Source organism: Lagopus leucura, unplaced genomic scaffold, assembly GCF_019238085.1.
Source record: "Lagopus leucura isolate 7727_CA_CO unplaced genomic scaffold, USGS_WTPT01 Super-Scaffold_702, whole genome shotgun sequence".
In the NCBI taxonomy this organism is placed as follows: Eukaryota; Metazoa; Chordata; class Aves; order Galliformes; family Phasianidae; genus Lagopus; species Lagopus leucura.
Window position 1 is genome coordinate 8,766,160 of NW_024962254.1, and position 15,579 is coordinate 8,781,738.

The window sequence follows — 15,579 nt, forward strand, 5'->3', positions numbered from 1 at the left end:
CTTTAAAAATTTACTACCTTGAAAGAAATGCAAGAGTAGCCTCAAGGGGAGCTGAAGGTTACTCTCCAGTTCCTCACCACAAAGCACAGCAGCAGCTGGACACAAGGTAATGAGAATCATGAACCCCTTTTTTACTCTTGAAGTGCAATCGCATTGAAGGCATCCCATACTGCACAATGAGTAGAGTCTTCTTGGGAAGTCCTGGTAAGCAATGCGAAAGACTTGAGGATTGCACTACTGTGATACAGACTTAGGTTTCCACTATGAAAAGATGCTACCTAGCACAAAGCCTTAAAAAAGGTTTGGATCTCATCTCTAATGAGTGGAGCTAGAGAGTCCTGGAAGTGATTTTCAAAATCAGACATTTGACAGGTTTTCCAGAACTTCTTACAATATTATAGAGAAAATCTTTTAAAATACATTTTCCCTTTCTCTCACTGTAAAACATAAATGTTTACCTTGCACACAATCTCCAGTCCATAGGAATTCTCACCACGACTGGAAGCACCTCCTATTTTCTCCACTCTGTTGATAACACCTAAAGATGCATCTAGGACAAAAGGAGGGTCCTGTAGACAGTTGAGATTTGTGAGTTTAAAAAGGGGAGGGGGGAAAATCCCAGCTCCTGTTCCCTTATGCCTATATTCCCAAACATACAGCTATCATTCACACACAACTACACTAAAAACCACAAACCAAAATACACCTAAGTCCTCAAGACTGAACAGCCCACAGAAGCAGATGGTTACAAAGGCTTACCCGTTCCATGCTTTTAAAGTACAGTCTATAATTGGTAACAGTAAGGGTTCCTCTGATGGCTCCAGTGAAGGGGCAGATGTAAGTAACATCTTTAGCTTTAAAAAAAAAAAAAAGGAAAGAAAGAAAGAAAGAAAGAAAGAAAGAAAGAAAGAAAGAAAGAAAGAAAGAAAGAAAGAAAGAAAGAAAGAAAGAAAAGGTGAATTTCATGGTTAATTTATGAGAGTAAAATTCACAAACATACTCAGGGTGTTCTCTCCAGAGCATGAAATGAAAACAAGCTTAATCGGGTGTGCTAGCCTAGAACTAACATGCAAGTTTCAGTTCTGTCAAGAAGATAAAAGTTTGGGCATAAATCAAAGTAAAGGCAAGTACAATACCTGGAATCTCACATTTGCACAGAACACAATTAAAGTCAGTATTTGATGCCAACTATTTACTCTTCCTGTCTCATCAGCAGTAACAGTACCAGAGAACACCGTGTGTGAGAAGAGACAATTCCTGCCTAACTGCATAATATCTGAAACTGACAAATATCTGCACAAAAAAAATGATTGCCAGCAAGCTGTTTTGTGCCATTGAGACCAAGAGAAGTCAGTTCTCCTGCAGTTGACTTTTAGGATGCTTAGGTCCTCCTTCACACCCTTACACACAGAGTCAGACCCAACATGCAGTCCCTGCTAATGGCCCTGACTGAAGCCAGCAGAGCTGCAGTGACTTCCAGCAGCCAAAAATCTATATAGCACCCAATTGCCAGTGATGTTAAACCTTAACCCAGCGATCAAATTACTCTGCAACAATTCAATTATTTCTGAACCTGAGTGACGGTGACTCAAACCAGTCCCCTTCGTAAAAGGCCTCAAACGTTTCTCGCTTGTGCCGGCAAAAGGAAAGAGGTGCTGCTGGTTTTCCACAGCAAACACCTCCTCTAACTGCCCTTCTGTTTTATATCAATTAAAAAAGCCAACATTCAAGTTGTTCCCCCCCAGCAACACCCATCAGTGACCTGTCACACCTTCTGTCACTGAACAGTGGGCTGGCTGTGCTGTGGCGATGCTATTACCAACTGGCAGCAGTATTCCTCAAACACAGACATCCTTTCAGGAGACCCACAGACTACAGCTGCCAGATCCATGAAATTTGGAAAAGAAAACAAAACCCCCAGCCCATCTTAATAACCTTAGGCCTACAAACCCTAAGGGATCCATTTTGCAAGGACTGCAAGAAGGCAGTAAGAAAGCTCACCTCCCAGTCAGGTGACAGCCACCATGCAAACCAGTGGGAGGCAGCTGAAGTGTCACAGGCACCCAAATTTCATCCACCCTTATCCCATAGGTTTCAGTCTGGAAGGAGGGAGGGACACTGCCTTACTCTACGGCACTCATCTCGTCCTCACATCAGCTCTGCTTCTATAAAGGCATTGTTGACTCTCTAGATTCAGATACAGAGAGGAATCCTTAAAAATCAACAGTGGGCAGGCAGCCAGACCCAGCTCTGGTTGCCTTCAGAGCCTCAGCTAGAAAGTTCCAGGGAACAGGGAAGAGGAATGACAAGTCTGAAGCAAAATAAGGAGCAGAGAATTTCTGGTTTAAAATATATATGTTAGCAACCTTACTATTCATTTATATAAAATGAAATGCCTCTATTGTAAGGGCTATTAAACACAAAATGCTTCAGCTCTAATTAAACCAATGTTTGTTTCATTACTGATGATTATTAATCACTTCTATCCAAAGAGTGCATCAACAAGAGCTTAAAAGCAGACTCATGAAACTCATAATAAGGGTGAGAGCACCCTGCCTGGCTGCTCCATTATAGTTCTCATTATTGAAAAAGCAGTTTCTATATATTCTAAACAAATAAAAAATAAAAACTGCTAGTAAGAGGAGTGTGCACACACACCTGAAAAAGAACAGAAATTCCCAGAAAAGGGAAAAGGTGCTAGAAAAATGTTTCCCAGGTAAGCAATCTTCGGCATTATCTCAAACACTAGTCTTGCCAACTTAAAAGCCACACCACCTCTCACATTTACATTAGCTTGGTTTCCTAAGGAATCACAGAATCACAGAATTACAGAATGGCCAGGGCTGGGAGGGACCTCAAGGATCATGAATCTCCAACCCCCCTGCCACAGGCAGGGCCACCAACCTCCCCATTTAATACCAGACCAGGCTGCTCAGGGCCCCATCCAACCTGGCCTTGAACACCTCCAGGGATGGACGGGGCATCCACAGCCCCTCTGGGCAGCTGTTCCAGCACCTCACCACTCTCATAGTAAAGAACTTCCCCCTTACATCCAATCTAAATCTTCCCTCCCTCAACTTAAAACCATTTTCCCTTGTCCTGCAGTTATCTACTCTTTCAAAGACTTGATTCCCTTCCTGTTTGTAAACTCCCTTTAGGTGCTAAAAGGCTGCAATTAGGTCAGCCCTCAGCCTTAATCAATTCCACTTACATTGCACATGTACACACACACACACGTATATATATATATAATGTCCAGTTGTTTGACCTTAGTCCTCATATGTTTCTATGATTTCCACAAGTGTGTAACTGATAAACAGGGTCCTTCAAGGCATTAAATTCCTCTACTCTTTGTGCGAACGTGGATACCAGGTACGAAAGAGGTTGTACTAGAGCTGCTACCAAGGGAAGGTCTAATATGTTCAGTCTCACTCTGCACTCTGAAACCCACCTGGCCTTACAGACTCACGTGACTGCTTGGTTATTTGCCAACAGATAAAACACTTTTAATGCTGATCTCCAGGAACCCTCCAAAATACAGTCTTGCTGAAACAACCTGCAGGGTCTCAAAACATCAGCAATTTGCTACTGTTGGTCATTGACCAACAAAGTATTTTGCTCTATGGATATTCTATTTGGTCAAGCAAACAGTAAGAAATGTATTCTTTGCTTACCCATGTCTTTAATGGTTTCTCCTGGCAGCAAAGGTGGCTCTTCCATTTCTGCCAATTTATTAGTCTCTCGTAGGACCTACATAAAAGCAGCAGAAAAATAAATGGATAATATTTTCATTAAATGAGAAGTCTACCCCTATCTCCAACAAGTCAACGACATAAAGAACAATAAATATTCAAAGATCCTGAGGCACTGTCTCAGCCTCTGAAAGGTCAACACAAAGCACATGAGACCATGGCTCAGTCCTGCAACCTCTGAGCATGCCCCTGGGCCATGCAGAAGTGTTGAGGTGAGGATGCCTGATGGAGAAGCAGCTCGAGCAGGCTGTGCCCCAGCAGCACACGTACCAGGTGGCTCCTTTGCACACTCCAATCTTCTCCTCAACTTATATATAATTACAAGCCAAACTCTCTGCCCACAGTTACACATAACCAAAGGGGTAGGTTAGAATGAGCAACTACTACCACAGTGCTATCACCTATGAAGTAGAGCAATTGCTTGCTTACACTAAGGGAAGTGATAAAAGATGTCTTATCACATCAATATCCTCAGTGAGGGTCCAACAACGGCAGAGATACACATTTAGCTCAGTGGTAATAATCTCTTTAAAATGTCACATTTTTATATAGGAGGTATAGGCTAGCTTTTTTCTGCTGTCTGCTGAACAACTCCTTCTCCACCTTCCCTTGGGATGAAACTTACTTTGCACAGATATAACAGTATTTACACAAGGGCTTTCACTGGAACAGCACAGCGCAAGGAGGTGGATATTTTCAGAAAGCACATCTATAACTATAGAAGCACAACAAATCCAACAACTCCAAGTGCAAAGTCTTGCACCTGGATCAAAGCAATATCTACTACCAGTATAAGCTGGATGAAGAAAGGATTGAGCACAGCCCTACCAAAAAAAGAGTTGGGGGTATTCGTAGACGGCAAGCTGGACATGAGCCAGCACGGTGCCCTCACAGTCCAGAATGTCAACCCTACCCTGGGCTCCATCAAAAGCAAACACAGCCAGCAGGGCACGGGAGGTGATCCTGCTCCTCTACTCTGCACTGGTGCAGCATCACCTGGAGCACTGCATTCAGATGGGGAGTCCTCAGTACAGCAGAGACATGGAGCTGTTGGAGCACGTCCAGAGGAAGGCCATAAAAATGCTCCAAGGGATAGAACACGTCTCCTGTGAGCACAGGCTGAGAGAGCTGGGGCTGTTCAGCCTGGAGAAGAGACGGTTCCAAGATGACCTGAGAGTGGCCTTTCAGTATCTAAAGGGAAGCTACAGGGGGCAGACTCTTTAGCAAGGTCTGTTGTGACAGAACAAGGGGAAATGGTTTCAAGCTTCAAGAGGGTAGATTTATGTTACATATAAGGAAAAAGTATTTTACAGGGAAGGTGGTGAGGTACTGGAAAACATTGCCCAGGTGATGGATACCCCACCCCTTGAGACTTTCAAGGTGAGGCTGGATCAGGCCCCAGGCAACCTGAACTACATGTGGATGTCCCTGTTCTCAGCACGGGAATTGGACTAGATGACTTTAAAAGGTCCCTTCCAACTCTAAGGATTCTAGGATTTTAACGTGATGCCTAAACTTCCTCCTTACCGCAGGCAGTGCACAGGAGGAGCAGGTATAAGCAACTAAGATTAAGGCTAAGTCTACATGGCCAAATGCAGATGGATCTGTATTATAATGCCTATGCCCTGAACTGGCTAAATTACCATAATCAGCAGCACCTGACTGCTCAGTCCAATAGCACAGAGAAGAACAGGTAAGTCAGTCCAGACTCTGCCTCGTGCTGTAGCAATCACAAGACTCTGGGTTTTATGTCAGATCCTTCCTAGTGGAGACAGGCAGAGAGTGCTTATGTCTGCTCACAAAAATGTGCAGACTTGGCCAAAATGCTTTCTTTATCTTAATGTGAGGAAGGAAAATGAATTGGCTTAATTTAATATCAGGAAATCCCTGCAAAGAAAATTGAAAGATATGGCCTAAAGTGGTCCTTACAGCCTGACACATGTGTGGTCAACTTTTATGTAGGATCAAGCCAAAGGGAGATCCTCAGGGATGAAAAATTCTCTCAACTACACAGAGAAATGAAAACAAAAACTGAAGAAATCCCATGCCACAATAAAAGCACGTTCCAGCATTTTCACACAACAGATTGATGTACAGATGAAAAGACTGCTAAGATCAAAGCCTTCTTGAGAACAAGATGTACATTTCAAAAAATGCATTCAAATGACTAAAACTTACAATAATAAAAAAGAAAAAGCAAGTGTGGTCCTAACTTCCTAATAGGAACCTCCCAAATGGGGAAATAAAGGAATGTGCCAACCCGGTGCAGCTCTTACTTGGGAAGCAGCCAGTGCAGCCGGGACCGATGTGAATGGGGTCGATGAAGGGAGGTCAGCACTGACAGTGAGGAACTTGCAAGAGAGCTTCACCCTATATCAGCAATACCACTAAAAGCAAGGCTTCACCAGTACAACTAGCAGAAATCTATGCTAGGGACTTCTTGTCAGCACAGCTGTGCTGGCCAAAGATCACACACCCATCAAAACCCTGATTGAAGGCCTCCTCAGCAAAAGCCTGTGATGTAGACCCAGCCTCAACTCCTCTGTGTCAATTTTTGCGCTTGAATAACAACCTTGAAATTAGCAGGATAACATCTGGATTTTGCCAAATGAGATGGAGGCTTCTAGCTAATTAGTCCTTAAGTGGTGGTCGTCTTCGCTGCCTTTTATCTTGGAAGGACATAAGTGAAAAATACACTCTGTGTTCAGGACAGGATACACAACTTCTTCTGGAAGGTCTGTATCCAAACGGGCAGCAGCTGCTCTTGGATCGCTGGGGCCGGCAGCTGGACTCACTGCTCTCCTGCAGATGTCGGCGGGAGCACATCCAGCAGTAAACGTTTGGACAACTGGGTTGTATCTTAAGCCAAAATAAATATGAGGTAAGGTATACAGAAAGCGTTCAGCAGGACAAAGAGCTGCTGTGGTCATTAGGTGGGCAGTGCTCAGGTGGGCTTTAAACACTGCACTGAAAGCAGGAGACAGATGGATGAAAAGGAAAACAGGAGGCAAGACTAAGATCTCCCTGTCCACACCATTCTGTGAAAGCTGAAAGCCGTTTTTGGTTTTAAAACTGGTTCTTCTAAGTGTTATAAAATCCAGCTGCTCACTCATACTCTTTGAAAAGTGGAGTACCCAGGGTCAGAAGCAGGGGTTAACAATCCAAATCTGAGTTCAGCTCAACACAGGGCAGTGGACAGATGAGCAGATGACCTCCTGCAAGCATAGCACTTAAAGGAAATAAAAACAAAAGGCAGAAGCCATTGATCCCTCCTCCCCCTCCCTCTTTTTTTTTTTTGCATACAATTAAGAACTAAACTGTTACTTTGACCATCTTCTAGCTGACTTCAGCCACGTGATCTAACTTGGGTAACCCAGTACAAGCTGTCTTCCTGATGACTGGAGTCAGTGCTTACACATCACCTATAAATAACATTACCCTTCCCAAGAGGCTGTGACAGACAGGGTCAGAAAGCCCAGCCCAAGTGCTTCTCCAGTGTGCTGGTCCTTACAGTATCTGCCTAGCTCTAGACCTTGAATGAGCCTCCTAGATGGAATGTGAACACTTGAAACCCATCCTGGCAGAAACCCAGAAATGAACAGTATGCATTTTGCTGAAATCCACCTCCATCAGTGTCTCCTTAAAATTGATTTGGGGATATGCAACCCGTGTGCAGCTGACAATGCATGCAGCAGACACAGGAGGAGACATCTGGGGCAGTGCTAAAGGTCAGTATTACAGGAGAAAAGAAAAGTGAGTGGATAAGGAAAGAGAAGTTTTGGAAACAGAGCTAGGGGAGAGACTGGGAGGGGACAATGAAGTGGTCGTGTGCCACTCTGGGAGGACACCAGCTTTTTACAAGAACCTTCTGCCCTTTACATGATTAAGGAGATGATGTGAAAGCCTCCACATCTTGATTTCCTACCCCCAACAATGGTTCATCAAACTGCCAGGAAAATCTTTTTATGTACTTAAGCCTATTTTCAAGACTTTAAAAATAAGAGTTTTGGACCTTAAAGAAAATATAAATTTAACCCTCTCCACATTCTTGCAAAACAGAACTAATGGCCACAATAAGGCAATGAAGCAGACAGGAGAGCTCAAAGACACAGCTGCAGCAGCCCGGCTGCAGAAGTGCCAAGGGTCCGAGGCCAGAGAGGCAGGCTGGCTACCGATGCAACTGAGGCACTTAGACATGTCTGTAATTGAAATGTATCACTTCTTTGAGACTCAGATTTTTAAAGCATTAAGAGTAACAAAAACAAAGGGTGCTTTGAGATCTACAATGGAGACTGTGGCAGAGCTGGGCAGAATCAGTGCTACTTAGGAACAGGCGCGCTTTGTCATGAAGCCACACGCTAACTCTATCTGTCATAAGGTTCTGTAGGGAAGCTGCGTTAGCAGGACTACATGATCTCCACAAGTCGCTTCCAATCCCTATGATTCTGTAAGAAACAAATACAAGCACTGAAAATCTGTAGACTAGCTTGCACTGCCTTTGAGCTTAACAATCTGCTCAGTATCTTTTCCCCACAAAAATGTTATGCTTGGAAACTGTCTCTGGCAGAAAGAAATATTAATTACACACCAGAACAACCTTTATTTTTGTCTTCTATTGAGTAGCATACTCTACCCATCAGCAGCTCTCCAGGATAGCGAGCACGCACCTCAGCACCTAAGCAATTCCTTCCACAGCTCAGGGAGGGTGTGAGGACTTCATGCCACCACCTACCTGTGTTCTCCGTTCAAGCAGCGACTTGGCAGAACAAACCCACACCTGCTACATTTAACAACTGCTTCTCGAACTCCAGGATCCATCTTGTGTTAGCTCATTCCACTTGCCCACAGCTGAAGGTGCAGAACTCCTTTACACCCTCCCACTTACAGTGCCCAAAGCAAGAAAAACCTTAATTGCCAATACAATCTCCAGATCTCACCAACAAAGTGATCCCCTCTTTTCTTGACATGGACAGGGTCAGGGGAAGAGCCTGAGATCATGCTAACGAGTTCCTTGCCTCATCACTCATCTCTTTGTACTGTGATTCAGTTCTGCCAAGCCTCCCTAGCACTGCCTCCGAACACAGCAGCCAGCACACTACTCCAAAAAAATCCCTTTCCTGATTCATGCTCCTGCATAATTCAAGCATGCAGCTAATCAGCCAGCCCAGGAGGTATTGAGGTAATCTTGTACCGTAACAACCACAAGGTCTCAAAGGTCTGAGCATCACTGGACACTGTTCCAGGACATGATACCTGAGAGTGTTCCTAACTCCGTATTGAGGGTTTTCTTTTAGCTGTGAACAAAACAACTGATAAGTTTTCCTCTTGCACTTCCTGCAGGCTTCTACCTACCAGCTGAGCTGCATATCCAGGATCACAACAGACATCCTGCTCCAGCTAACACTGAGCCAGGATTACCTCCTACCAGCAAACCTGCCAGCACTGTGGCTCATGTAATTGCTCTCATACCTAGCTCAGTCAAGATGTCTGGGTTAGACTAATGGTTTCTTCAGCGCTTATTTTTCTGTAACTTAGGCTGCTTTGACAGGACTGGCTTGGGGTGTGACTACACAAGCAATCAGAAAAGCCTAAGGACAGGGTGGGGGACGGAGCGCAGCTAGGCCTTGACAGGGCCTCGAGCAGCCTGACCTCATAGAAGGCATCCCTGCCCGTGGCACAGGGCTGGGCAAGGCAAGGTCCCTTCCAACCCAAATCTTCCTATGATGCAGCAGCTTTAGCCTGGACACTAACACCTGCAGCTTCCACGTAGCAGACCACAAGTCTCAGGACACAGAGATGCTAAGAGAGCATCTGCGACCTCTCCCAATCATTTTTTATTTATTCCCTTCTACTTTCTCCTGAGGGCTTGAGTCCTGAAACCCAAACACAGACACAAAAGGAAGTTTTTGGCTTTATGCAGTGTTAGAGGAGACTACAGGTTAGTGTCGCCAAATGGCTGTTTTGGCCCAATTCTGCATAGATTCTTCTATTCCGAAACAACCAGAATTAATAGAAATAATCAGTTCTAGACAAAATTAAAATGTAGTCTTTCATGATTTTTTTTTCCCTGAGTTAATTTCTCCTTGGCAACCTCCCACACACGCCCAATGATTTTGCACATTTTGAACAGATTTGTGATGCACAAAGCCACGGCGCTGGTGCGAGACATGCTGACACTGTGACCACTTTGCTCCTGCATTACTGCCTTCCCCTAAACATGTCTGCTCTGCCTATTCAAAAGCCAAGCTTGGTGCTGCTGTTCCAACAACATACAGTTCTGTGCTGTTTCCTATAACAGGAAACGGATCTCTTAACTGATCCCTTGACATAAACATATATAACCTGTACATAGAGACAAACATTACACACACACTCATAAAAAGACGCCTTTGCATCTGCAGCCCTCGAACTCACAGGTTTGGCATGTTCGTCTTGTGACTGCACACTGGTCAGCAGCAACAGGCAGGATATAACCAGCTGGGACAGGAATTTATGTTTGAGCAAAAGAATACACACAGAAGTAGTAGATTTAAAAAATAAGTAGTTTTCAAATTATCAGTGAGCATCATAGATTAGAAATTTAATAGCCAAGTGAAAAGTTTTATCTCCTACATGAATACATTTGTCTGATACTTCAAATTTTAATGGACTGCCTGAGAATAGTTATCAAATCTAAGCTTTCCTTTTAGTTTGTTGTTGGTTTTTTAAACGCTTTTCTTTCTAGGGCTGCCACATGAGTAAGTGCTCTTCTGAATCAGCAGTCTTGCAATTCTACAGGTAAAATGGCCGGCAATCTGCAGGAATATCTATTTCATCTACACCCACAGATCTGTGTCTCAGTTAGTCAATATAGCACTCTGTACAGCCAGTAGAAAAAAAAGACAACCTAGGAGGTTATCTTCAAGTGACTGCCTTTCTTCCCAGTAATGGCAGAGCATGAGGGTAAATAAATCAAACAGAGACATCTGCACCTTGTAGGGAAAACCCAACTCTGGTGTCCCACTGTGCCAAGTGCAGCAGTGCCCAACCTGGATACCCCAGTATGACGGAGTAGTCAAACTACCTTCTTGAGAGAAGTCCAAACTTACTGTGTGCAGAGAGGCAGCAAGAGGTGAGCCTACTCAGATCCAAAATTGCATGAATGTCAGTAAAACAGGCATGACTCCAAAGCTCATAGGACCCAGCTTATTGGCTGAGTTACCAGAAACAGCTTTTGGGTTAGGGCTGGCTCCTTTCTCATGTCTCAGAGAACCAGAAGGGAAGTCAGTCTTTCTGCAAAAGTTCAGCCATAGGATTCTTTTTGCATATATTTTTTTTTAATCTTCCTTGTAAATCAAAGCAGTACAAAGTAGTAAATCATAGAAACATTTTCCTTTCAAGTGTCTTCTGGTTGTCTCAGACCATACTCATCTACCACTCCCCCTCAATTGCCATCCCCCATCCCTTTCTTCTTCCACGGTTGTTGCCATGTATGTCAATCAACAATGGACAGTGCCACTGTGGTACACGAATCAGGGTATATCATTACCCTAACAATAGTGTGAAAACCTCTGAAATAAAATAGATACGAATAACTCCTTCCCATCACCTCAGAAAGTACACGGAGTCCTAATTCTGTCTAGCTGATGTTAACAAAAGCTGCAGAACTTACGCAGATATGCACAAAATCAAGACTCATATGCTTATCTTAGATAATTTTTCATTGGTGCATTGATTTCCACTCTAAGTGAAACATTTTGTACAACATAGAAGGGGCAAATTTTGAGGGCACATTTTTTTTCTAGCATTTTGCTGCCAAAACGCTTCTGTCCTTCTGTTTTCCTAATGCTCAATTAAGGGAGCAGTAGAACAGTAGCACTGCTTACATGATAAATCCTCCTCTAGACTGCAAATATTGTACTTTGGAGAGATTTTCAGTTGCCATTTAAGGCTATTTTAAGTGCACTTTGAAAAGATTTATGCACTACACATTCTACTGGAAATGTAATAGAACATAAATTGAGCAAGTAAATGGACTCTGCTGATTATTTTTGAATCAGTAAGAATACCATCACAGAAAGAACAACAGCATCTCTGCATGACTGAGGCACAGAGACTTTTCTGAGGACCAGATGCACTGGAAAATTAGACATTCAGACCAGCAAGACCTTAATTGTAGGGAAATGCTTTGTGTATTATCCTTTTGGGACAGAAGAAGTTGAAAAAGGGAAAAAAGAGAAGACCATGGGCTCATAGAGCATTCCAGAATAGAACACAGAGAATCAAACATACTGTTAGAGACCACATCAAACTTACTCAGCTGCTAAGAGAACAAATGAGTAAAGAAGGCTTCCTAGTTTGTTTAAAAAAACAACACGAGAGGAATTTAAGTTACCAATAAAATGTTCTGTCAACAGACTAAGACATTACTCCAGAAGACAATAATCACATATAACACATGCTACAACTGAATTTTCAACTGTGTTCCTAGTCCAGAAGTACAAATTGCAAATTGTTATCCAGACCTACCGTGTATGTTTTCAGAAAGCATAAAAAGGCTCGAGAAATCCACTTGCTTACTTCCCACCGCCTCAAAAAAAATCTTTAAACAGAAACAGAAGGGTAGTGTTTTTAAAATAATAATAATAATACAGTCAGCAGGGTAAGAGAGGAACTCCCCTGGAGGAGGAAGTAGCCACTCTGCAGAATTTTCCTGGGGCTTTCTGCTTTGTTTTCTCCACGATGAACCTCTGCACTCAGGCTCAAGCTTCTAGTGATGAAGAAGTCTCTTTGGGTTGGCAAGTCCCGTAGGCCCTTGCCTTCTAAGGCAAAGCTTAGAAGCTCAAAGGAAAACATTGTTGAGGGCCACTCGTTCCACCACGGCTGGCTTGTCTCTTCAAGTTCGTATGGCTTGGTGCCTCGAGACAATTCTCTTATTGGGCTCCAGCAGAAAGTCATCATTGACTCAACACAGCAACAGTCCCTGGCACAGAAGGTTGCTGATATTATCTATTCAGACAAGTCCAACATTTTTTAATGCCGAACCTTCCTCACTGCCAAGGGTTCCTGAAAGACAACAGTTCTGTTCTCCACTGGCTGCTCAAAATCTTTGTTACGCTTACTCCCTCCTTTTTTGGTTTTTACTCTCTTTTGTTTAGCAAACAGCTGATAAGGGAAAACATTACATTTTTTCAAGGAAAGCCTTAAACTAATTCAGTAGCATCAGTCCGAAGAAATAACAGAAAAAGGCTCTGACAACCAGGAGTTATACATTCTGCCAACCAAAATAAGTTACAGACAAAAGTGTCTCTGTTACCAAGAATTTCAATTAGGAAATGATTGTTATGTCAGATAAGGAATCAAGGTATAAATAATTATATATTTACAGTCAATAAACAAGCACACCAAGGAGAAGGGAGATGCTTTGTTCAGTACACAAACATACACAGAAAAATCTTGGCAAGTGCCTCATGAAGTCTCGTATGCGACTGCTCCTTTTAAATACCATGCTTGTTCATTCCTGTCAGATTCCTGCTTCAGTACACAAAACTGTAAGAATATGAGTAACTCTTACCCAGTTTTAATCAGCAAAAGGAGAACTCTTGCACTCTGTAGCTAGGAGAAATATGGCAGTTGGTTAGGAAGAGCTGAAAATGTTACTGAGTAACATCTGAAGGCCATTTGCTTTTTCTTCTTATTTTCAATTCCTAATTGAAGGCAATAATAAATGCTTCCAGAGATTTCCTTCACTGCACATCACTTCATATTCAAACATCCAGGTACTTCTATAAAATAAAAATTAGCAGTGATTGCTGTCTTTGCTCTCTTTTAAGTAGAAGAGCGCTTAGGGAGTATTATTTCTGCTTAAAGGAGACAGAAAACTGACTGCATCTGGCTTTTCTTCCCCATCTCATTTGCATGAAATCAATATTTTGCAACCCAGAGCTTGGCTACTCTGTTCCTGCTTCCTTGAAAGGGGGAGGTGCAAAAAAGGCCTTAGTACAGAGAGGTGGGGAGGGACAAGACTTTCCAGTTTGAAATGAAAAATAATTGTAGTTCTCATGAAATACGTAGTATTTACAGTCCTAGAAACTGAAGTCCTGGAAAAACAAGTTAATGGCAGGGGCTAAATTCCAGCCACTCATTGGGGTGTCCTGGAATGACCATGGTTACGGACAAGAGTGTTATTCATGCTCCAGAACCCTTGTGCCTTTGTGCACCCACAGCTTAATGCTCCAGCAAAGAAAGGAAACTCATTTCCCACAGATGCACACACGCAATTAGCACAGCCAAAAATCAGGCTTTCAACACAAAGTTGTTCTCCATAAGATTTTCCTACTTCTCGGATACTTTAAGTCCCTCTGCTTGATCCCTTCAACAGTGTGAAGTTTCAACCACTCTTGGATTTGGCTCTGAGCTCAGCCATGCATGCGAGGGGGCTGCAGGAACACTACATTCATACACACAGCAAGGTCTCCTTCTGCCCATGAAGCTTCCACTCCTGGACATCCACAGCAATGCTCTGAGTGAGATAACAACAGAGTCCAAAGTGGTGACAGTGAGAAACACACATAGTCAGGTCTTCCCAGACTGACAGTAAAAAGACGTTCTGCTTATTTAATTTCACTGCTGTTTGCATCTAGCCAAGTCTTTTGTGACCACAGGTCAATTATCTTCGCCATCTGGTGGCTTAGGCAACACGGCCTGTAATTTAATATAGTCACAGTCCAGTGCACTGGGAAGAACAGCTCACATCACAGGAGACATCTCCCACATTTCCTATAAGCCAGTCTTCTTACGGGCAGTCCCACGCACAGAGTCGAGGGCCAGTCTGTAACAGGAGAGCTTATCCCCTCACATCTGCTCAGCAAGGGAGGGGACAGAGTGGCAGGGTCTTGGACAGCCCTGAAGGTGCTTAGGCAGAGGCTTTTCCATGATTTAGTGCTTCAAAGCTAGCACTATGCACTAAGCAAAAAGTCCCTTAAAAGCAAAAGTAAAAAGACAGCTAACATGAATACTTAAAGCTTAAGAAGTTATGCCTCTCTCTAAACCCAGCTCTTATTGAACATGTGTTACACATAACCAAAGCCTGACACTTCCTGCATTGGCAGGGAGATAGCAATGGAAAAGCTCACTGAGGCTAGTTTTAGTGATTTACAGCAAAAGATGGGGGAAAAAAAGATCACATCTTTCTTCAATATGTTTTTCTACTAACGTGCACGCTCTACATAAAGCCAGACTAAGACATTTTGCACTAAAGCTGGAATAAAGTAACACAAAGGTGGCAAAGTCAGTAACTGGCATTTTGGTTAATCTTGCCCAACACGGCCTGAGAGACAGGATTTACTTGAATTTTAAAGCTTTACATCTGGACAAGCCTTTCTGAACTGTCTTCATAACTGGAGGAGACACAGGCAGTTTTCAAATGAGACAAAACTACACCTAAAGGAGCAAAGCTAAACTCCCTTTGCAACATCCTACAACAAGAGCTTCTATAGCTTAGCTACATGATGTTCTCACCTAGTGAGTACATTTCCTTAAAGCCAAGATAAATCACATTGTAAACAACGTCTTTCTTTCCACTGACTACAAAGGAATTGTGGTTGACTAGCTTGAATGCAGACTAGCTCAAAAGAACTTAATTCTGGAAACCTATCGAAGACAACTTGGGCATCCATTTACTCTCTTGGAAGAAAACTACTTCATATATCTTCTGTCATGCCTCAGTTATGTATCTTAGAAAACAAACCACAAAGGCTTGCCTAAATCTTCAACAAAGCATGCAATGGATGACAAATGAACTCTCCTCTCCTCTCCTCTCCTCTCCTCTCCTCTCCTCTCCTCTCCT

General features: G+C 43.1%; 1 protein-coding gene across 1 annotated transcript in view; it reads right to left on the minus strand.

Annotated features, from left to right (window-relative positions):
- The window catches only part of MTMR2 (myotubularin related protein 2), a 64,465-nt gene that overhangs the window by 20,517 nt on the left and 28,369 nt on the right, over positions 1-15,579 (minus strand). The window contains exons 3-5 of the mRNA XM_042862484.1: positions 3,675-3,750; positions 760-854; positions 459-569 (exon numbers count right to left, since the gene is read on the minus strand). Coding sequence (XP_042718418.1) covers positions 459-569; positions 760-854; positions 3,675-3,750 — 282 coding nt within the window. The remainder of the gene's footprint in view (positions 1-458; positions 570-759; positions 855-3,674; positions 3,751-15,579) is intronic.